Below are 21,953 nucleotides of genomic sequence, written 5' to 3'. Positions count from 1 at the left end.
TAAGGTGCAGTTCTGTGGATTGATCAGAACATCAAAGTAAGGCTTTAGATAATCATAATTCTCTCCCCTCCCCCAAGCATAAATTTGAGTTTCTCGATAAATTTTTAACCAACGTCTGCCAGCTATGTCGCAAGGTGTTGCTAAAATCAACTTTATAGTCTGAGAGATGGAGAAAGAAAAGGATAATTTTGTCCTTTGTTGCATGTGATATATTCTAGGTACAAGCCTATGCAGAAAGTGGATGGAGTCACAGACGGTTTCACAACAAGTGGTCAACAGACAGGCACATCTGTTGAACAAACTGTAATTGCTCAAAGTCAACATCATCAACAGTTTTTGGGTATGTAGGAAGAACATTGTACTAGTCTCCAAAGAAGAATAACTTGTATAGTTGTTAGTTAAGAATCAGAACAAAGGTTTTCTTGAAGCTGATCCAGAGTTAACTAACTGTGGAGTGTAACCATTTCTATGAGTTTAACATTATGCAAATATTAAGTTTCTAACAAGGGTATTGAGCTTAATTAAAGCTGTCATTCATTCTAGAAACAAAGAAATTCATACCCTTACCATGACTTTGCAGCCAAGTCTCATACAAAGAATCGGTGGGACTGTTGTCTTTGCACATACATACTATTTTGACAATATATGGGATGAAATACTTCAGACTTATTTATCTGTACCCTCAACCCGTGTGGCCTGATCACACCTCTGATAGAGAGCATCTTGGAATCCCTTGCTGAGCAAGGCTAGTGTCACAAGTGCTACTACATGGATATAGACTGGGAATATGTTCCAAAAACTACTACCATACATACATGAAGTATACTTATTTAACGTAATTGTCATTGAATTAAGACACAATGGAATAGTGAAACCACCTATAATTAGGTAAAATCCAGCTATAATTTGCTCATTGTTTTCCCTAAAGAACTTGTATAATATGCCATAATACATAGATATGTCTGGAAATATAACTACATAGGCAAAAGGCATTTTACTAAATTAAAAGAAGCAAAGATCAACTGGTATATTAAAATGTTTGTAATCACTGCATTGGATCCAGGTGCCTTATGTGAGCAGGTAGGAAATCACTTATGGAAGGCAGCCCTTTTGAGTTCTCCCCATTTCCCTATGACGCTGCCGCCTGCCCTTCCCCTGCCCCCTTCTAGAGGGACCCCCCACCCTCCAGAGGGGCTTTTCAGGGGGGGGGACCAGGAAGTCCAATTGAACCCACAGAGTTCTGCTCGTCTGTCTCTAAATTCAGGCCTCTTGTCTATTCACAATTTTAACTAGGTTTTCAGAAAGGTAAGTTATGCACCACTCGATCTTAGTATGATTACAGCTGGTTTAAACATTCAAAGAAGTAAGCTTCTCATTCAGTCAGAAATCCTAGAATTTGTGTAAGTATTTCTTAATTCCTGTGGATCGAGCACATACAATTTAGCAGATCTGGCTCCCTTCGCTTAAGAATTTTAATTTAGAAGAATAAAATTTTGATTCCTTTTTAATTGCAACCTATTAAACATAAAAACCTTACACCTTCTCAATTTTTAGTCCAACACTTTGTGACCTTTCTGATATTTATTTCTGTGTATCATTAAATGTTTCCCTAATTAAAGTGGGATTGACACACTCTACAATATTTTTCTTTCATTGTGTTGCCATGGAAACAGATGCATCTCGAGCACTTCCAGAGTTCGGAGAAGTTGAAATCTCTTCTCTGCCAGATGGTACTACTTTTGAGGATATTAAGTCATTGCAGAGTCTCTATCGAGAGCACTGTGAGGTAAGAAAGAAGGATTTGACAATGGCTTCCTCTCATGCTGTCAAGGGTTCATGATGTGATGATACACAGGAATACATCAGATACAGGAGGCTCTCCATTGCCTGCAAAGCAGAATATTGTGAAGAGAATTAACATTGTGCTTGCTAAATTTTTGTGTGTTTGGAAAACTTTGTTGTGGGCCAAAATACAGAGCATTTTTGTAGGCTTGCTTTCACCTACCTAGGACAGTTGAGAGTAGATCAGCAATATGCCAATGCCAAATGTGTCCGTCTTTGGTTTTGGCTGTTGTGTTAAAATTTTAGTTATGAATATGCTATTAACTAAATTCAAAATACACAATCCTGGACAATTGATACGTCCTTTGATACATCCTAAGCATGTTTACTCAGAAAGAAGTCCCGCCGAATTCAGTAGATCATGCTCCCTTAAGTATTCAGGATTGCAGACAGACTGCTCAATATTTTTCATGCATTCTGTTAAAGAATACCGGTATCTGTGTTGTATTTTTAGGCAATATTGGATGTTGTAGTGAACCTTCAGTTTAGCCTAATAGAAAAATTGTGGCAGACTTTCTGGCGCTATTCTCCCTCAACAACAACCGATGGCACTACCATTACTGAACCAAGGTTGGTAATCTTTTATTCAAAGTTTGTGAATAGTTTTAGTGCTGTTTTCAAATAAAATAGAAATCTAAAATTTACATACTAAATAGGAATGCTATCTCTGCAGTTCGTTACTAGATTAAATTGCCATGTTATGATAACTGCAGTTTATATTTGTACGCATACCATTTTCTTTTATGGGAAGAGGCCCAGTTGTTTTCTCATTAAATAATATCCAATCCAAAGACCATTCTTATCACTGCTGCTCTTTGACTAAAGCTCTGGAGGCCATGTACCAGCCATTATTACAACACTAAGTGCCTCAGGGCAGTTGGATGCGTTTCAGACATTCCTAATGTTTATTTTTAAAAACTTTGAATTCCATTGTTCTTCTTTTTTATCTTCATGTAAATGCATTTTCATTTATTCATTTGATACATTTGTTCACACCAGCAATCTGAGTGAAATAGAAAGTCGACTTCCGAAAGCAAAGCTGATTACTCTGTGCAAAAATGAGTCAATTCTGAAATGGATGTGTAACTGTGACCATGTGATGTACCAGACTTTGGTGGAGATTCTCATTCCTGACGTCCTTAGACCTATTCCTAGTAAGTTGACTATAGATGACGTCTTGTAAGGATTTCTTTTTCTTCTGGTGATCTTGTGACTTCAGTGCCTCCCAAGGAAACCTGTAGGAGTGACTTTAAAGACTTCAGAAGTAGCGTGGGTGTGCTCACTTTATTTACATGTTATAAAGGTTTACCTTAAAATAATAAATACTGCTTAAAATATAACTCTGTGGTTTTGAAAAAAGTAGCTTTCAACATGCTTGTGGTATATATTTATCTGTTTTTGGCTGCCCTGGCAATGCACGCTTTGTCATAACGAAAATCCCCTCATTCCTTTGAGCTATTCTTCTAGTCCGCATGATAACATTAAAACGTTGAAGGCTTGAGTACGTACTGTAGTTCTGTTCAAATGACACACTAAGCTGTAGCTTAAATGTGATGGGAATAAACCACAATGAGCTCTGGGCTTGGGTGCCCAAACTTCCTGCTTTGTGGCCATGGAATTCAGAAGCTTTTGTTTCTTCTTTAGAGTAATTGTAGCTTTCCCTGTCATCCCAACCTGTTGTCAATTGAAAATGGCAAACTTCAAACCATTTGTTCTTAAACGGGTATGGTTTAACAAGCCATAGTTTAGAGTTTGGATGACGTGCTAAATGGAGGTTAGTTGAAATTGGAAATAAAGGCTCCCAAACTCCCCCTCAAAGACACACCAAAGAAGCAGGAGAGAGAGAGTGCTAGCCCAAGGTCCGTTGCCCCTCATTCTCATCAGGAACTATGATCTATGCATGACGGTCTATGTCTATGTCAACTTTTGTTTTACACTGAATTCAGCAAGGTGAAGACCAAGCACATAGTGGCACTTGTGCAGTTGTGTAACATGTCAGGGTAATATGTAATCAGAACTGAAAAGTAGCTTTTCAGTGGCCTGGTTTTACTGACATATAACCTGATTGCACATTTGTATGGTTGGATCAGAGTTTGCCCTGGTGCCTATAGAGGAATACCGTGCTAAACATGTTAGCTGAGCATTTGAATCCACTTGAAGATATTACTTATAAAAGATTTACCGGAATTAGTTGGTTGCAAATCTTATTAGTTAACTGTATCATAAGAAAAGTGAGACTAACATTTTATTTTCCTCATTCATTTCTCTAGTCACTCAATCTTTTATTTTAAAAAGCCAGGAGTGTCTCACAGGGTAGACTCACCATCTAATTGTAAATATTACACTTCAGCTAGACAGCCATTATCAAATAGTTATACTTATGAAAATTTCCCTTTTAGACATAGAATTATTCAGATTGTTGCAGTGTAGTTTGTTCTTGTTTGGTATAGAAAGTGATTTACTTTGGGTTCTAGCAAAGCTGATTTCCATTATAAAACATTATATGTGTTCTGGGCACTGTGATAAATACTTAGGAATTTATTTCCCATTAACAATAAAGGTTAATGGTTTCTGCGGGGGAGGAAATCCACATAACTGCACAAGCATTGTGTTCTTTCTGTGAACAATTATTTTGTAGTTCAGTTAGATGCACTCATGCCTCAAAGAGACCAGGAGCGAACAAAACTATTTTCTCTTGAAGGGATTATAAAAGCTACTGAGTTGTTATAGTTGTTACAAAATGTTCAGAAAAAAATCATATCCAATTTTGCAAGAACATGCTACTGCCCTTCACCTGCAAACAAGACAGAAGGAACCTTACTATTTATATCACTTGTGGCGCAAACCTGAGTGTTCTTATAAAACACAGTCTAAATGTCAATAATGCCTTCTACATTTTTCTGAAATTCAGAGAGTTGATATATGCAGATGTGTGACAATTGCTTAGCTTTTGAAACATGCAGTGAAAGCAACAGGCATGAAAGGAGTTTGTTTGAAATTTGTGTAGTAGCATGGGTTGTGAAACGGAGACTCTTCTGCGTGATAATTCGACCCCCTCAGAACCGTTCTTGAACAAGACAAAGCCAACCAGGTTTAATTCAGATAGCTACCAATAACTCCTCACTGGGGGCGGGGGGGGGGGGCCCTCAATGTTCCTTGGGTATCCTCTCACTGCTTATAGGTGGTTTGCCAACCTTCTGCTTGTTTCCTTTGTAAAATACAAAGCCATTTTCCGGAGTAGGCATGAATGGCAAAGAAGAACAGAGATTGATCCAAGAAAACAATTTCTGGGATATTTGAAAGTTGCATTTTAACTACCATATTTTTCACTCTGTAAGATGCCCTTTTCCCTCCTAAAAAGTAAGGGGAAATGTGTGTGCATCTTATGGAGCGAATGAAGGCTACGCAGCTATCCCATAAGCCAGAACAGCAAGAGGGATCGCTGCGCAGTGAAAGCAGTGATCCCTCTTTCTGTTCTGACTTCTGGGATAGCCCTGCGAAGCCTCTTGAGGGCAACAGGAGGAACGCTCCCCCTGCCCTGAAGAGGCTTGGCCAGAAGCTAGAACAGCAAGAGGGATCACTGCTTTTGCTGCGCAGCGATCCCTCTTGCTGTTTTGACTTCGCTTCGCTGGAGAGGCGCTGCAAATTGGTGCCCTTGTAGGGCAATGGGCTGGTTTGCAAATGGCAGCAGCTTTTCTTCCTGCCTCTAATTGAGTGGTAACAGTGCCAACAGGGGGCGTGGTGGGGGGTGCAGTGCTTTGGCATGGAGCGGAGCAGAGCCCTGACCATTTGCCAGATGGGGCCCCCTTGTGAAAGTGCATGGAGTAGATGGGGAAAGTCAGGCCAAGTTGCCAAGTGGTGGATGGAGGAGGGCAGTTGGTCGCATGTGGGCAGGGAGCTTAGACAGCAGGGCCTGAAGCCATTTTTCAGATGTTAGTGTCCAACTGAGATGGAATTTATGACCCTTTGGTGCTGAACTCAAGTGCAGTTGACTTCTGTGGAAAGAGTACGAATGTGGCCTTTGGGTATTTGCCAGGTGGAGAGTTTGGTCCTACAGTCTATTTGAGTTTCACACTCTTGCATTTGGTCCTTTCAGGAAACTGAAGTCTTGTTAACTGAACCAAAGCTGCCATGATGGAGCATGTTTTTTTAAAAATATGTTGTTTTATTGTTGCTCTACTTCTAAACCATCTCAAAGCGAAGTGACGGCTATTAAATGTTTTAAGTAAATGAGTTTCTGATAGAAAATATTAGATTAGATTTAAAAGTACAGCATAGAAAAATGGAGAATTGTTCAGTATTGAGAGCACAGGATAGAGTGGTCCAAAAATCACTGCCTTTTGACCCTATACTGGTTTTACCCTCAATATGGTTGCCACATTTGATTCACAATAAATTCGCATATGTAACTGAGCCTTGCAAATGCGACAAAATATTGTCGAAAGCCATCACAAACATCTAGTCATTTTCCTAGGCCCCAAATACTGCTCGTTGAACACCAGAGAAGTAACTTTATTTGTTGCCCCGTTAACGTTTTTGAACTTTTTGTTGGTTCTAGCCTTAAGTCCTATTTCTGCATTCCAAAGAAAGCGTGAGAGCTTAAGCTAGAGGGAGGTCAGAGGCACATTGGGAAGGGGGCTTGCAAGCATGTCCAGCTGAAGGTGCTTCAAGGCCCTGCTCAGACTCCCCCCTCACGAGAGATGGCTGGTGCCAAAGGAGGCCTCCCTCTGTAGTTCTGTAGATCTTCCTCTCCTACATTTCTGACCAATTGTCCGTTACCATTGCAGGCAAATCTGTCAGTGTTCCCTGGCTATATTTTTTGAAGAATACATGGCTAAAAACATTAGGGTGTTAGAATGATTAAAAACAACAACAACCCCAAACCCCTCTCAATCAAAACCCAAATCCTGCAAGAGAGGTGGTTGGACCGTTAGACAACAATGGTGTGCAAGGAGGACAGTGAAATTGCACAGAAATGAAGAGGTTGGACCGATAACCATGTCTGAGCAGGTTTTGGGAGAGCACCAGGGCACTAGTTTTCTCATGCAAAGGGGGGGGGGCAAGTCCTGCCCCCCAGCACCCTCCTGTTCCTTCATTGAGAGCCTGCCATAAGTTAGAAGGCAAAGGTTAGCAGCAACAAATCTCCTCTTCTAGAGTCTCCCTGTGCAGTTTTTGACCCTGATTGTGCAGGGTTCTGTAGTCACCCCAGATAAACACTGTGTCCTGCAGAGTTTCTTTCTAATACTTAGCTTCATAAATGCTTAAAAGAAAACAGACCGTTTTTCATATACAGTGGTACCTCGCAAGACGAATGCCTCGAAAGACGAAAAACTCGCAAAACGAAAGAGTTTTTCGTTTTTTGAGTTGCTTCGCAAGACGGATTTCCCTATGGGCTTGCTTCGCAAGATGAAAACGTCTTGCAAGTTTGTTTCCTTTTTCTTAAAACCGTGCAATCACTTCGAGGAGCAACTCATAGCACGCGGTGTGGTAGCCTTTTTTGAAGTTTTTGAAGACTTTGGTGATTTTTGAAGCTTTTCCAAAGTCCGTGCTTCGCAAGACGAAAAAACTAGTGGAATGAATTAATTTCGTCTTGCGAGGCACCACTGTAGTTGTTACCGAAATAAACTTTTATTGTAAAGATTTGGTACAGATCTAGAGGAATTATGAAATTCAAATTGGAACCCCTTCTGAAATCTTCAGAAACCTGGAAATTCAGTTTGTGCTTTTCGTATAGTTTATTTCTGGTAGTTTTGGGGGGGGGGGGACTTCTTTGTGAGTGCTAAAATCTTGATACAAATATTTTCTTGCTTTTTTGGTATCATATGTTAGTACCACTATGCAGGTACAATTTGAAATCACGTTAGAGATATTTTGTTCAGTACTCATATATGTGTGGGGCTTAAATAATCCTCAGCTATCTAACATTACCTGTGTGTTTGCTTATCTTTCTATCGCATAGACAAACACACATCTAAAAAACTATTTATTCCCCTGCAGTGATTGAGGATAGTCATGTCTGCAGATTGTAATTTTGGTTGATTTATTTAAATATTTATATCCTGCTTTTCATCCCCAACACACACACTCCAATTTAAAACATTAGAAAAGAACAGAAGAGCAATGGAATCATGATTCCCTTATATAAGTCTGATATCTCTGTAGAAAGAAATGTGCTGTGTGTTTTAACAGACTGATTATTTCTTAGGTAGGTGTTATGGAGCTGTTCAAGCCTCATTTGTAATTGAACTTCAATATGATTCATTGTATTTTAAAAGAGCACAGAGCTTTTTATGGATAACTACTATGACCGGTTTTAGTACTAGTAATTAATATTTAGCTAGTGTTTCACATTTATTTAGCACCGTGCGCTGAGATGTTGAGGTGTGCAATTGACAGGATGCTGCCATTGGTCATCTACATGAGCCAGAATCTAGAGAACCTCATGCATCTTCAGAGGTGCTGTGTGTGCCTGCTCTTTCGCTGAAATGGCTCTTGTGACTTATGGCGTGTTTATGAGAGCCCCCTCCCCATAGTCTTGGAGGGGGACATGTGGGAAGAAGGATGGAGAAGCCTGCCCTTTCCATTTTAGTCCTAGAAAGTTACACAAGTCAGACATGCAACAAAATAGTGTTCCTGCTCTCTGTGCTAGCGTTAGTGAGCCATGTTGTCCTACAAGAGACCCCTCCCACCTCAGATTCATTTTTTTCACCCTAACAGTCACCATTCAATGGCCCATTCTCATTCAGCTTTTTGCTGCAGGGAGAGAGCTTGGTTTTTTTCCTCAAGCTTTCTTTTTGTGCTTCTACATACACCTGCAGCAGACTGATCCGTCCGCGTTATGCGTGGATGGTGTCATTTGAGCGCATCAGCAATGGCTCTTATACAGGAACATTTGGAAAAGGGGGAATGATCTGCTTACCTTATTCTTTTGACATTGCTTCTTTCAAATGTTAAAACAGTAGTTTTACTAACTCCCATATCAATGAAAGCAAATAAGATAGAGGGAAAGTCAAATTTTAATTACAAATTTCCTATGTCTTTATCCCAGTTCTAGATGTCTCAGCATATATCCTTGTTCCACCACTATTCTTAAGCCAGAAACCTACTGAAAATTTTATAAACTTCCCAGCTCTTTAATTAAGACAGTGTGCATGCTTAATTAGGGCATGACAAACAGCAAGGTAGATTCTAATGGCATTCCATGATGGGAGTTGACTCCCATTTCCATTGGTTGGGTGCATGGTTATAATTTTATAGGCAAACTGCATACTTTATGCTGTTGACTAGTTCTAGTTTATAAATGTGTCCTTAGTTAAAAGTGTCTGAATTGAAATCATGAAATATGTCCCCTTGTAGGTACATAAAGAGGCTCCCTGAATTGTGATGAGACAGAAAGTTTGTGTGTTTTTGTGTGTGTGTGTTCCATAGATATTTAAAGAGTCACTGAATAGGTAGGGTTAGTTTGTGTGTGCTCACTTTAAAAACAGAGTTTTTAATGTGTTTTAAAGCATCAATAAACTCTAAGAAAAGCAGAGACTTTCAGTGAGGTTGACTGACATTCAAGCGACACCCAAAAATCTAACAACTGCCTGAGAATGTTAGGAGTGCTTGGTTTAAAAGAGTGTCAATAAAAATTCAAATTAGAATGCATAACACAGATCTGTATTGAAACAATCAGTGGAAATACTGCATAAAAATCAGTTCGCATAATTGTGTCAGTACCAATCTAAAAGGTTGTACTTTCCCTCTATCAATATTTCAGAGAAGAGTCACTGGCCTGGATCACATGTAACACTCAGCCATGATTTAGCACTGTGTGGATGAGCCATCAGGAGCTCAAGCCAAACACCAAACTCACACATTGTCCTCCTCTCAGCAGCAGGATGACTTCTGCCAAGTTGAGTCCTTTCAAAGAATCTCAGTTTAGATTTACGTACAAACTGGGGATCATAGTTTATGATAAAAGAATGCTTAGTTTCTAAACGGGACAACTTCAAATCACAAGTTACTGTTAGGTGCAAACCCTGCATTGCCATGTTGCACTATAACTGCACAGCAGCAGCAAGATCTAGGCCTTTATGTACTTTATGTACTTACAGTCTAGAGTGGATCTTGCAATGCTTGTTCTCTCCTACCTGCTGTGCAGTTAGGCAGTGATCTGTTGCTTCCCCTTCTTTAGGCCTAGTCTTTAGTGCAAGAGTGAACCTGTGAGAGTGAGCTGTACTGGTGCTGACTCCCATGACGGAGTGTTCCTCCCCCAAAATGGTGCTTTCTTCCCATCTGAAGTGGCACAGTCAAGATAGAGGTTTACTGCCTTGGTGAGAACTGGAACCACGAACATTAGATAGTCATTGTTCGATGGCTGCAGTACTACCTTTAATTCTATGTGGGATTTATACTAATTGTTCCTATCATGGTTATCATTTGCTTCCTTGCTGTTCTCTGTAGTTGTAATAGTCAAGGACGTTGATCTTTAAATACCTACATGCCTTGACTTTTTTTCATTTGTTTTGTATTCTTTTATGCATAGGTGCCTTGACCCAAGCCATTCGCAATTTTGCAAAAAGCCTTGAAGGTTGGCTTTCCAATGCCATGAACAATATTCCACAGAGAATGATTCAAACCAAGGTAAATGCCTTCTAAACAATTTGGAACAAAAATGACATTGCAAAGACACGAATAAAACATAATTGTTAAGAGTTAATGCCAGAAGCATCTCTTTAAAGAAGACCATGCAAAATTTAGCCTTCATTTAATTGCATTATTATTATTATTATTATTATTATTATTATTATTATTAGTGTCCCCCTCCCACGTGTGATCAACTTGCACATGGCCACATATATGAATGGTGCCGGGAAATAAACAAATAATTTGATTCAAACCTGGCAATGGCAGCAGAGAGCTGGAGAGTCCTTTTGGCTCGCAAGGAGACCCTTCCTGGAGCCTGAAGAGGATGTCAGGAAGGGTGGAGGAAGAGACCGGAGGCTCAGCGGGGTTTTGTTTTGGCTGCTCAGCCTCCCTGCTTAACAGCTGGTGTGCAGAGGAGCCCAGCAGCTGCCGCCCCTGCTTTCCCTCTTGTCCTTCAGCCTCCTGCTGGCCCCAGAGCTTCAACTCTCATTGTGGATGTTTCTAAATACAGTGGTACCTCGGGTTAAGTACTTAATTCGTTCCGGAGGTCCGTTCTTAACCTGAAACTGTTCTTAACCTGAAGCACCACTTTAGCTAATGCGGCCTCCTGCTGCTGCCGCACTGCCGGAGCCCGATTTCTGTTCTTATCCTGAAGCAAAGTTCTTAACCTGAAGCACTATTTCTGGGTTAGCGGAGTGTGTAACCTAAAGCGTATGTAACCTGAGGTACCACTGTACAGTATTTTTGGTATGGATTGAAGAGAGAGCGACAGGAAGGGTGTTTAAAAGGTGCTCCCCACTTTACGCATTTCACTTATATGCACAGGTGCCCAGAACATAACCCCCATGTAGGGGGGGGGGCTGTATATATTGATTTATACCCTGCCTTTTTCCCTGACAGGGACTCAAGGCAGCTTCATTATTTCTGACAACATACATAGTTTTTTACAGATGTCAAAAACCAGGCGCATTAAATGACACGGTGTTGAACAATTTATTTGCTTGTGTACTTCTTCATTGTATGCTGAAGGTCCAAGAGAGGGTCTTATGTACTTGTCAGAGAATGGGAGACAATTATATGAATTCTAGTAGAACTATCTCTCCCGGGTCTCTCCAGTTTCCATCTCCTATGCAGAACTCTTGCCTTGCCTTTACCTGCTTCTCTGCCTTATCCCGTGAGCAGGGCAGGGAAAACCTTTTGCGATGTATGGCTGTATTATTCTTGCACTGCTGTATCCCACAAGCAGGAATCTGCCACATTCTCATTAGCTTACTTTCTAAGAAAAGGTTGAGAGACAGGAGTGAACATGGTCTATCTCAGTGAAGATAAGTGAAAATGAAGATGAGTGAAAATAATAATAATAATAATAATAATAATAATAATAATAATAATAATAATTTATTATTTATACCCCGCCCATCTGGCTGAGTTTTCCCAGCCACTCTGGACAGCTCCCAATCAAGTGTTAAAAACAGTACAGCGTTAAATATTAAAAACGTCCCTGAACAGGGCTGCCTTCAGATGTCTTTTAAAGATAGGATAGCTGCTTATTTCCTTCACATCTGAAGGGAGGGCATTCCACAGGGTGGGTGCCACTACCAAGAAGGCCCTCTGCCTGGTTCCCTGTAACCTCACTTCTCGCAATGAGGGAACCGCCAGAAGGCCCTCGGCACTGGATCTCAGTGTCCGGGCAGAACGATGGGGGTGGAGATGCTCCTTCAGGTATACAGGACCGAGGCCGTTTAGGGCTTTAAAGGTCAGCACCAACACTTTGAATTGTGCTCGGAAATGTCCTGGTCTGTCTCATCTCTGTGCGTTTGTGTGCGTGAGGCTCTAGTCTTCCTTCTCCTTAGGTTGCCGCTGTAAGTGCCTTTGCTCAGACTCTGCGAAGATACACATCTCTGAATCATCTGGCTCAGGCAGCACGGGCTGTACTGCAGAACACGTCTCAAATCAACCAGATGCTCAATGACCTCAACCGTGTAGATTTTGCCAATGTCCAGGTAGGCAGAAAGTTTGCAGGAAGCATATATGACTGCTCTTGTTTCCCCTCCTCTTGTGTCTGAGTTTGCAGTGCCAGTTTTATCTACAAAAATGGCTACAAAATGTTTTATTTCTATAGAAAAGGTATACATAACTGAAACATGTCAGCTTATAGCTCAGCCTCCTTGCAAAGAAATCATTGTGAAACATTTCTTCAGCTTGGAATCTTTGAGGTGTTCCAATCTCGTACTTTTAGAAAGCATATGGATCGTTGACAAAGTACTGGGGTGTCTCCCAGTATCAGCATCCATGCATCTGTTGTCTATAGACAAGGATCCTCTAAGCCAAGGTCATAAGAAAATGTTTAGTAGAGCATTTGAAATGATAAGTTACTTAAAATAACCCATACACATGAGATGAGAATCAAGAACAAAAATTAAATGCCCATTTCCACCCCTTCTCTCTTCAGCTGTATCACCCCCAAATCTATCCCTTTCTCACTGGATCTTACATTAGACCTGCCACCACACAGTGATCAGACTTGAGACTTGTGGGGTCATTTTTTTAGTCCTGAGATCAACCAACCAGAGCCCAGTGCAAATGACAAAAAAATAAAATAAAATAATGTTAAGCCAAATAATTGGCTTTGATTGAGAAAAATCCTTCCAATCCTTCCACACACAAAACAATGCCTGGTTACTCCAGGCTTTTTTCATTTCAACAGTATAGGTTTGGGTGAGGGGAAAGTCATTGCCCCCTGCTATTAGTAAAAAATTGGGAATAAGACATCCAAGGTGATATACTGGAAATCTCCCTGAGATTTTCCTGTAGATCAGAGCTGCCATAAGCCCACCGCTAGCAGCTAAGGATGGCAAAGATTAGCATTTGCCTGTGGTTCTTCTGAAGCACTTGATATCAAATGTTAACTAAGATGTGCAGCCTTTTGCACCAGTGAGAATGACAAACTAGAACCACATTGGAATTGCAGTACAAATTTGATAATAAGATTTGGCAAACTTGTCACAAATTGATCCACCCAAAGCCAATTTAGTTCTTAAAGTTCTCACTTGAGAACTTGAGAGCAATCGAAGACAAGTTCAGTCTCAGGCTTAGGCCTGTGGACTGTGGACAACTAAACCTTCCTGGACATTAACATAAAAATAAGTTAGAAAGTCCATTCAGAAAGGAAGAGCACAAGCACTGCAGCCAAGGGAGTGTGCCTGTCGTGGTGGAGGGAGATCTAAAGTACGACATTGCTTTTGTCTAGTGCCCCTTTTCTTCCTTGCTGGTAGGTTTAGGAGGCAGAAAGACAGTTATAGGACTGTGCTGTCTGTTTTGTCCAGGAGGAAGCTGGAGATCATGTAGCTTTATATTTTTTGTACCTATTTCTTGACTTCAAAAATGCTACCCTATAGTAAGAGTTGGAAGAAAAAAGCAGACCTTGGACAAAAAAGGGTGCAAAATGTCACTTCTTAAAATGCAGCCCTTACTTCACTTGCAAGCTCAATGTTGGGTCTCCTTCCTTTGATGCCATCCCTTCTTGAAGCATCATCAGCATTACAAGGGTTGAGGTGCAGGTGAGCAGCTCCTCGGCCTCTGCCTCACTTCCTCCCCTGGCTGCCGCAGCACAGCTGCAGCCGCCAACCTGGCCTTGTCAGCTACACAGCCGTGCTTGGTCCCCACCCTCTTCTCTCTAGCTTCACGGCAGTGATGCTCTTGCTGCTTATCACCTCTGCCTCCTCGCCTGCTTGTGAGGTTGTGTGGTTTGCTGTTTGCAGACACAGCCAGAGCTTGAAGCTGGAAATGAAGAGCAAGTGTGGTGGCAGCAGTTACAGCAGCAGCGCTCTCTTCCAGACTCCCTTTGTTCTGGCACAGCACAAGCTGAGAACCTTCCCTGAGAGATGAACAGCCCTGACAAATCAGCAGCTCTGAGCCTGCTGCCAACCCTGCAGATTAAAAAGCCAAACCTGCTGTCCCTTGATGTGCTCCTGGGCTGCTTTTCTTCTCTGCCATCTCTAAGTTCCCATAACTGGATTCTTCTTGTGCCTTTTTTGTACTGGGACAGGAGCAGGCTTCCTGGGTGTGCCAGTGTGATGACAACATGGTGCAGAGGTTGGAAACAGATTTCAAGATGACTCTTCAGCAGCAGAGCACTCTGGAGCAGTGGGCGGCCTGGCTTGACAACGTCATGATGCAAGCACTGAAACCGTACGAAGGAAGGCCGAGTTTTCCTAAAGCAGCACGGCAGTTTCTCTTAAAGTGGTCTTTCTACAGGTCAGTGCCTTAGGAGACTCTGAACAATTGGTGCTCGGTCACAAGCACCCAGTCTCTTACCTTACTAACAACACAAGTAACCTTTGTGGCATTTACCATATATGCCGCCACCACCTAAAAAATAATGTTTGAGGGGGCTTACCACCTAAAAGTTTTTTTCAGAGGTGGAGGAGAGAAACATGAGCAAGTGCAGTTACATATACTTAGGCTTTGTTGTGTTTGGGTATTATAACTTTGAAGTATTATTAACTTTTATACCTTCCTTCCTTGGAGCTATCTGATGTCTTTGTGGGTCCCCAAAATGAGTCAGTCATTGCTGAGATAATTATTAACCTCATACCTAAGATCAGAACTCAATTTTTGATATAGGTAATGTGATCCTTGTGGTTAATGAATTGGCAGTGTCAATCTAGTTCTAACGTTTGTGGCAGCCACTGTAATGTTTGTGGCAGCCACTGACTTTTTTGCGGGGTGATTTTTCCAGGCTGGGCCTTTCTGTCGACTAAGCTGGCTGTAGGTTGCTTCCGTTAAAAAGGCTGTATATATTAGGCATGGGACTCTATTCTGAGTTGTAATACATGGGGCTTCTAAGCACAGCACTGAGTAACCAAAGCCATGGCTATATATTTGCTGCATCATTTCACCCATATGCCTACGATAAGTGATATTGACCCACACAATGGAAGGGATGCTGCAGGAAAATTCTGGCTTTGTACACAAGCAGTAGAAGACCTCTATCATTATGTACTATATTGCCCTCTGTATCCTGAACGGCGAGCTAAGTATACTCTGGAATTAATGTGTGAGGAGCCTGATGTGGATGACTGAGTGAAAATCGTGTAGTTATTGTCTGGCACGGAGAAGTTTGTGACCAACAACGTTGCGAGATTTGCAGCCCAGAAACAGAAGAATGTTCATTAAAGATATTATGGTGGACTGTAAAGTTTGATTGGCAATGTAATATAGAAACTGATTCGTGTTGGTCTGTATTTTAAGATATATCTGTATACATTGGTTAACTCTGCTTTTTAACGGTGTATTTCTGCACATTCTATATAGTATGTATAGGATGTACAATTCTTTCTGCTGGTGCTTGAAATGACCATGATGGTCATAACAACAAAAATTGAATTTGGCCAAGAAAATGGATATAACAGTACAGTAAATTGTAGTTTATCATTATGCGAATAAGCCTCGTGTTCACACCTTGCCCTTCTCTCTTCCACTCCAGCACAGATAAAATGAGGAAACTTGAACCATCTGTTTCCTAGCTGCAGTTTATTATAATGCCCAAAAAGGACAGACTGTTTTTAGCTTAAACGATGGTTTATTAAAGCACGCTGGGATCAAAGAATGGTTTGTTGTAGTTTAAGTTAACCAGAGTTCCCAGTTTGGGTGTAACAAGAAACTTTGGTTAGCTTAAATCAGGAAGCAGAAACTTCAGATCTCCCTGTGGCTGCTCCAGAGGAGGAGGGGTGAGCATACAAACCCAAAGCTCATTTCTGTTCATTCATGTTGCTCTAAACCATCGTTTACGTTCCACATTAATAGAACTTTCTAAATGCAATGTAAATAAGCATATTTTCCTAAGTGGTTTGATTTTTCAGAATTATTTTGGATAACTTTGGAAATTAAGTCAGAGGTTTCTGAAGTAATTATGGAATGATCATATTTCCCATTTTTATTTTTATACAGCTCAATGGTTATTCGAGATTTAACCTTGCGCAGTGCTGCTAGCTTTGGTTCTTTTCATCTGATCCGTCTATTGTATGACGAATACATGTTTTACTTAGTTGAACATCGTGTTGCTCAAGCCACAGGAGAGACACCTATTGCGGTTATGGGAGAAGTAAGTCCACAGCCAGAACACTTTTCCAGCTGATAAAATTGAATTAGAAATAATTTTCTCTAAAGTGTATTCAGTTAAGAAATAAATGCGTCTTGTGGGGAATACATGGGATAATTTTTGGACTGAAATATCTTTATGTAAGATTTGGGTGTGACAGATGTAAAATCCAATTTTCAGTTGTAGTATCTAATACTTTAGTTCCTGAAACCATGCTGAATTGCTCAGTCTAGTTTGTCAGAATGTATCTGTTCATGCTGAGTTTTTCCATAAGTACCAAACCTCAAAATTTGCTCTTTGAGTCTATAATTTTCCAAGATCCAAAATTCATATTTGAGACCTCCGGGTATAGGGTGGTATATTAATAATAATAATAATAATAATAATAATAATAATAATAATAATAATACAATTTGTGCTGTCACCCTGGCATGGCACATCAGTGAATGAAGTTAGATCATTCATATCCTTCCTTTGCTTCTTCCTAGAGTAAAGAAAGTTCTTGTTTTCCTCTCAAAATTGGTCTTTCTTATCATCCTAATAGTGATCTTCTTATTAGTTAACTCCTAATATCCCTCAGAGATTTTGTATCAAAATTGTGCATGATGAGAACTTGAGAAAATGTGCTGCCTGCCTTTTTAATTGAAAGTAATAATAAGCCTTAAAATAGAACGCCGGCATCCTATTTGCTTACTGTGGCTTTTCTCGACATATCAAAGCTTATCCAAGGAACTTCTTGCTTGTCTTGTACACCACACAATAATTATTTCTATTTCTTGGGCTAAAATCCGCAAGAGTGTCTTGTGAGGAAAGATGCCAAGTAGGCAAAGAGTGTGCCTTGCCTCCATTCACCAAGTGTCACAACCATTGTTGTTGCCTTTTCTGTTGTCAAATGCTTCCTTTTGAATGCTGTCATCCACTTTCTCAGTCTTTCCTCCCGCATGGTCTCAAATACTTTTTATAAGTCAGAGTCAGATTAAAAGACTTTGTGCTTTGTGTTAGTATAAACATTGCCTTACCATCCCTGACATCTTCGAACCTTGGAGAAGCCCAGAGGACTGAGGAATGAAGACCCAAAATCTGAACGTAGGGGTCAATCGCTGCTTGTGTTGTTCCTGTGGAGCCAGGGGGACGACTAGATGGGTCAAAGGATTTGACTGCAAGAGAAAATGTTCAGATAATGCAGTGTGTGTGTGTGTGTGTGTGTGTGAGAGAGAGAGAGAGAGAGAGAGAGAGAGAGAGAGAGAGAGAGAGTGATCCGAGGCCCTTCTTCATGTGCCCTCTCCACAAGAAGTTCAGAGGATCGGAGCCCGAGAAGGGGTCTTTTCCGCAGTGGCTCCTCATTTGTGGAATATTCTGCCTGGCGACATTAGTCTGATGCCTTCAGTAGATATCTTTAGGCGCCAGGCAGAAACATTCCTCTTATCCTCTTAAACAATCTATGGCCTTTTAAATATGCCTGTGGGACATTGGGGGTTTTTTTGTTACTGCATTATGTATTGTTGTGTTTTTATATTGTAAACTGCGCTGTGGTGCTCGGGTGAAGGGCAGTATAGGAATTTTAACAATAATATTTATCTATCTATTTGTTATGCTTTCCTCCTCTGCAGTTTGGTGATTTAAATGCTGTGTCTCCTGGAAATATGGACAAAGGTCAGTAGGAAGTTTGTTCTAGATTTTGGGTTGCATCCAGAGAATTGCAAGTAGAATTTGGCTTGCGCAGTGGTGCTTTCTTAATCTCACCTCCCTGCTACAGCTCTCTTTTCTCTCCAAAAATCCATTTGGAGGGTCAGAGAACCCTCTGGAAATCAACAGGATTGCGGGGGGTGGGGGTGGGACATCTTGCATGAACAGAAATGCATTTCTCCATTGGAGACTAGAACCCCACCAAGTGGGATATTGTTATTCTTGCCTTGTTAGAAAGGCAGAAATAGCAAACTGGTAGTTTTCTAGCATCCCCTTAGAAACACCTCTCAGGGGAGTACCAGCAGTACCTTCTGATCATACAAAGCACCACTGGATCCAGGAACAGGTGAAGTTGTGAAACGTGTGTACCGTGTAATATTTAAAACTGCTCCAGAATAATGGACAAATCAGGCTTAATGAAACCAGTATGACACAATGCTGAACCCTGTTTAAACCAGTTTAAACCCTGGTCAGAGGTTATGAGAATGAGAGATCGGTATACACTGAGATAATATAGTTCTGAAACCGGAAGTACAGTGGTGCCCCGCAAGACGAATGCCTCGCTAGACGAAAAACGCGCAAGACGAAAGGGTTTTCCGTTTTTCGAGGTGCTTCGCAAGACGAATTTCCCTATGGGCTTGCTTCGCAAGACGAAAACGTCTTGCAGGTTTGCTTCCTTTTTCTTAAAGCCGTTAATACCCGGGGAATCCGCGCTCCGCAAGACGAAAAAATCGCAAGACGCAACTCGCGGAACGAATTAATTTCGTCTTGCGAGGCACCACTGTATAATAGGCATGTAGATTATAGGAAATCTTGATTACCATGAAACACGGACAGAATCCACAGGATGATAGTTAGGATGACTGAAAGTAGAATAACAGAATCATAGAATTGTCGAGTTGGGAGGGGCCTGGAGAGTCACCCAGTCCAACCCCCTGCAATGCAGGAATAATTCAACCTGCACCTGCAAATTTAGGAAATAATGAATTATTTGACTAACTGGGTACACAGATGCACCTGCAAATTTGCCTCGTTATTCTTTGCCGGGGTCCCAAACTGGGAACAGTTGATACTTAGGGAAACGGTCGGGTTGCTAAACAATTCCATCTCCCAATCATCTGGCTCTTTCAGATTACAGGATTCATGGTGGTTTTATTTGTGCAGATGAAGGTAGTGAAGTGGAAAGTGAAATGGACGAAGAGCTGGATGACTCCGGAGAGCCGCAAGCCAAGAGAGAGAAGAGTGACCTGAGCCAGGCCTTCCAGGTGGGCTGCCTGCAACCCGTCCTGGAGAGCGGAGTTCAGCAGAGCCTGCTGAGCCCCCTGCACAACGAGCACATTGTGACAGCCACGCAAACGATCAGACAATGCAGTGCCACTGGAAACACGTATACTGCAGTCTAACAGATATTAAAGCTCTTTTTTTTCCAGATTATATTAGCCCTGTTGATGTTGGGCTTATCATGGGGGAGGGGAGGGATGCAAAAAAAGAAGTCTGAAGGTTGACTGTTGTCAAATTTTATCTGTGCTTGAACATTACTTTTACTGGAGTTGTGAAATGAAATGAGTGTATGTATTTCTCCAGGTCTCTTTTGGAAAAGAAAAAAAAAATTGGTAAATACAATCATTTTACACTGGCCGCTTAATATAAAGAGTTTTCTTAGTTTCAAGAGTCAAGAAGCGTTTTTGAGAAGCTTAATGTTAATGTTTTTGTCCTCTTTATAATTAAAAGTAATTTAATTTTTCATAGTTTTTACAAAATATTTTAATGTTAACTGTTAGTCATGGTGATTTCGTATAAATAGGGTTTTAATTAATTGCACTCTGAAATATCAAGAATTTTCCTCTTTGATTTACACTGGAGGCCTGCTCATTTGATAGCAGCTGCATTAAACTTGTTATAGGAAAGGCAGCTTTCATTGGACAGAACTGGAAGATGCTATTTTGATACATTTCAGAGTGTTCAGGGGTTATATTGGAAATTTTATTATGACGCTAGAGAACATAGACTGTCGTCTTTCTCAGAGGAAGAGCGATTCTCACGGTTGCAGGATAAATGAGAGCTCTGATCACATGTGGTAATAATGTGTACTTAATTCATGTGCACAGGACACCATTACAGACAATGCAAGCTTCCTTTTCAAAAAAGAATCAGTTATTTGCGTACCAACTCCTCTCTTTTAAGACTACTGATTTCAGGTGCCGTCTGCCCAAGCGGCCGACTCTGTGCAACCTCCGCTGACTTCAGTTGAGCTTGTACCAGATTTGGAGCCTGTCCTGGGGGGATGATGCACCTCGTATACACAGGGGACCACCACCCAGATGCTTTCTGCTCTTCAGTGGGACTGTCGATGCTAGAGACTGAAGCTAGAAAAAGAAAAGAAAAGCATCTTGATTATTATTTTTTAAGTGTACGTACTACTTATGCTGAACTGGACATGCAGGAAACCATTCCTTTCAGATGACTTTTTTTATTCCATGTCCTTTTCCCCGTGATAGTTCAATCTGCTGCTCTTGTTAAAGATAGTTTATAGGATGCAAGGAATGTAGCAACCTGCATTGTAACTTTGCTCAAAATAATTCCTGGTTCTTAAGTGGATTTCATTTTATACAAAAATGTTTAAAAGGCAGTGAAACTGGCACATGTCACTTGTACTTATTTCCCAATTGCGTAGAATTTGAATAGGTGGCTAGACGGACCATTGCCATTTAAGAATGTACATCAGGGATCATTGTACCTCGGCTATTACATGGTGCCTTAAACAGAACTGAAGCTAAGATTTTCTTGTTAATAACTCTTGCATTGATTCAGCAAAGTGTGCCTGTCTTCTTTCTTTCTCCCCTCCTCCCCCAAGTCCCCAAACAGTAGAAGGGCAGGTTACATAGTTTTCAAAAATCAAGATTTTCTTTATTTATTTATTAGATACACTATCCCGCTTAGAGTGACGGCATATTTCTTCTTTATAGCTGAATTTCACTTTATTACTAATCAGATTTTCTTGGTGGGGAGGGGAGTGTATGAAAAACAAAACTAGCTTTAACAATGTCAAAGGTCAACAAAATAGGTTAGCCAATTTCCAAACAAGAATTTATATATATTTCTAAACCCTTATCTACTTTTAATTTTTAAAAAGTAAAGTAAGCAAAACTTTTTAAAGCAGCATATAGTTACAATTTGTGCACATGTGGGGGGTCAGTCTGCTGTTTCATTTACTGGTTAAATCATACTATATGTGGGGGTTTTTTGTTTTGCTTTTGTCTAATAACCTGTTACAAGTATAATGGATTAAACATGTCATTGGTTGAAAATATACCTGAATTTCCTTAGTTTGATCAAAACAAACCAAAAATGAAGGAAAGCACAAAGAAAATTCACAGACTCTATAGCGCGAGGCCCATGTCAAATATTCAGAGCCTTGTTTGTCATTTGTCTGAAAGACGATATTTAAGGTTAGAGTCACCATATGCTTGAACAGCAAGGAGAAATTGTTGGTATATTTATAGCACACAAGTTTGATCCTAGGTTTTCATGTTTCCAGAATTTCTAAAGATTTACTAATTTTTTAATTTAAACATTTATACTTCTAAACCAAGCTTTATGAATTTTCTTAAAGTTGCAGAATTGGAGGCCCACTGGCAGAGCGGCCAGGCAAGATCTTGTGCCTGGTCATTCCTGCCACATTGTTTAACTT

General features: G+C 40.7%; 1 protein-coding gene across 7 annotated transcripts in view; it reads left to right on the top strand.

The window, feature by feature from the left end:
* RFX3 (regulatory factor X3) overlaps positions 1-19,693 on the top strand; it is a 110,333-nt gene extending 90,640 nt beyond the window's left edge. For 4 of the 7 annotated variants that reach the window (XM_083718822.1, XM_083718828.1, XM_083718824.1 and 1 more), the window contains 10 exons: positions 219-340; positions 1,674-1,786; positions 2,297-2,412; positions 2,842-2,996; positions 10,373-10,470; positions 12,327-12,476; positions 14,522-14,730; positions 16,426-16,579; positions 18,187-18,229; positions 19,394-19,693. In XM_083718822.1, the coding sequence (XP_083574948.1) occupies positions 219-340; positions 1,674-1,786; positions 2,297-2,412; positions 2,842-2,996; positions 10,373-10,470; positions 12,327-12,476; positions 14,522-14,730; positions 16,426-16,579; positions 18,187-18,229; positions 19,394-19,665 (1,432 nt within the window). In that variant the 3' untranslated portion in view covers positions 19,666-19,693. The remainder of the gene's footprint in view (positions 1-218; positions 341-1,673; positions 1,787-2,296; positions 2,413-2,841; positions 2,997-10,372; positions 10,471-12,326; positions 12,477-14,521; positions 14,731-16,425; positions 16,580-18,186; positions 18,230-19,393) is intronic. The other 3 variants (XM_083718823.1, XM_083718825.1, XM_083718827.1) reach the window with 1 other exon arrangement.
* The last annotated feature ends 2,260 nt before the right edge of the window (positions 19,694-21,953 follow it).

This window comes from Podarcis gaigeae (genome assembly GCF_964106915.1).
Source record: "Podarcis gaigeae genome assembly, chromosome: 17".
Taxonomy (NCBI): Eukaryota; Metazoa; Chordata; class Lepidosauria; order Squamata; family Lacertidae; genus Podarcis; species Podarcis gaigeae.
The sequence above is the reverse complement of the archived record's forward strand: the minus strand, read 5'-3'. Positions and strand labels throughout refer to the sequence as shown.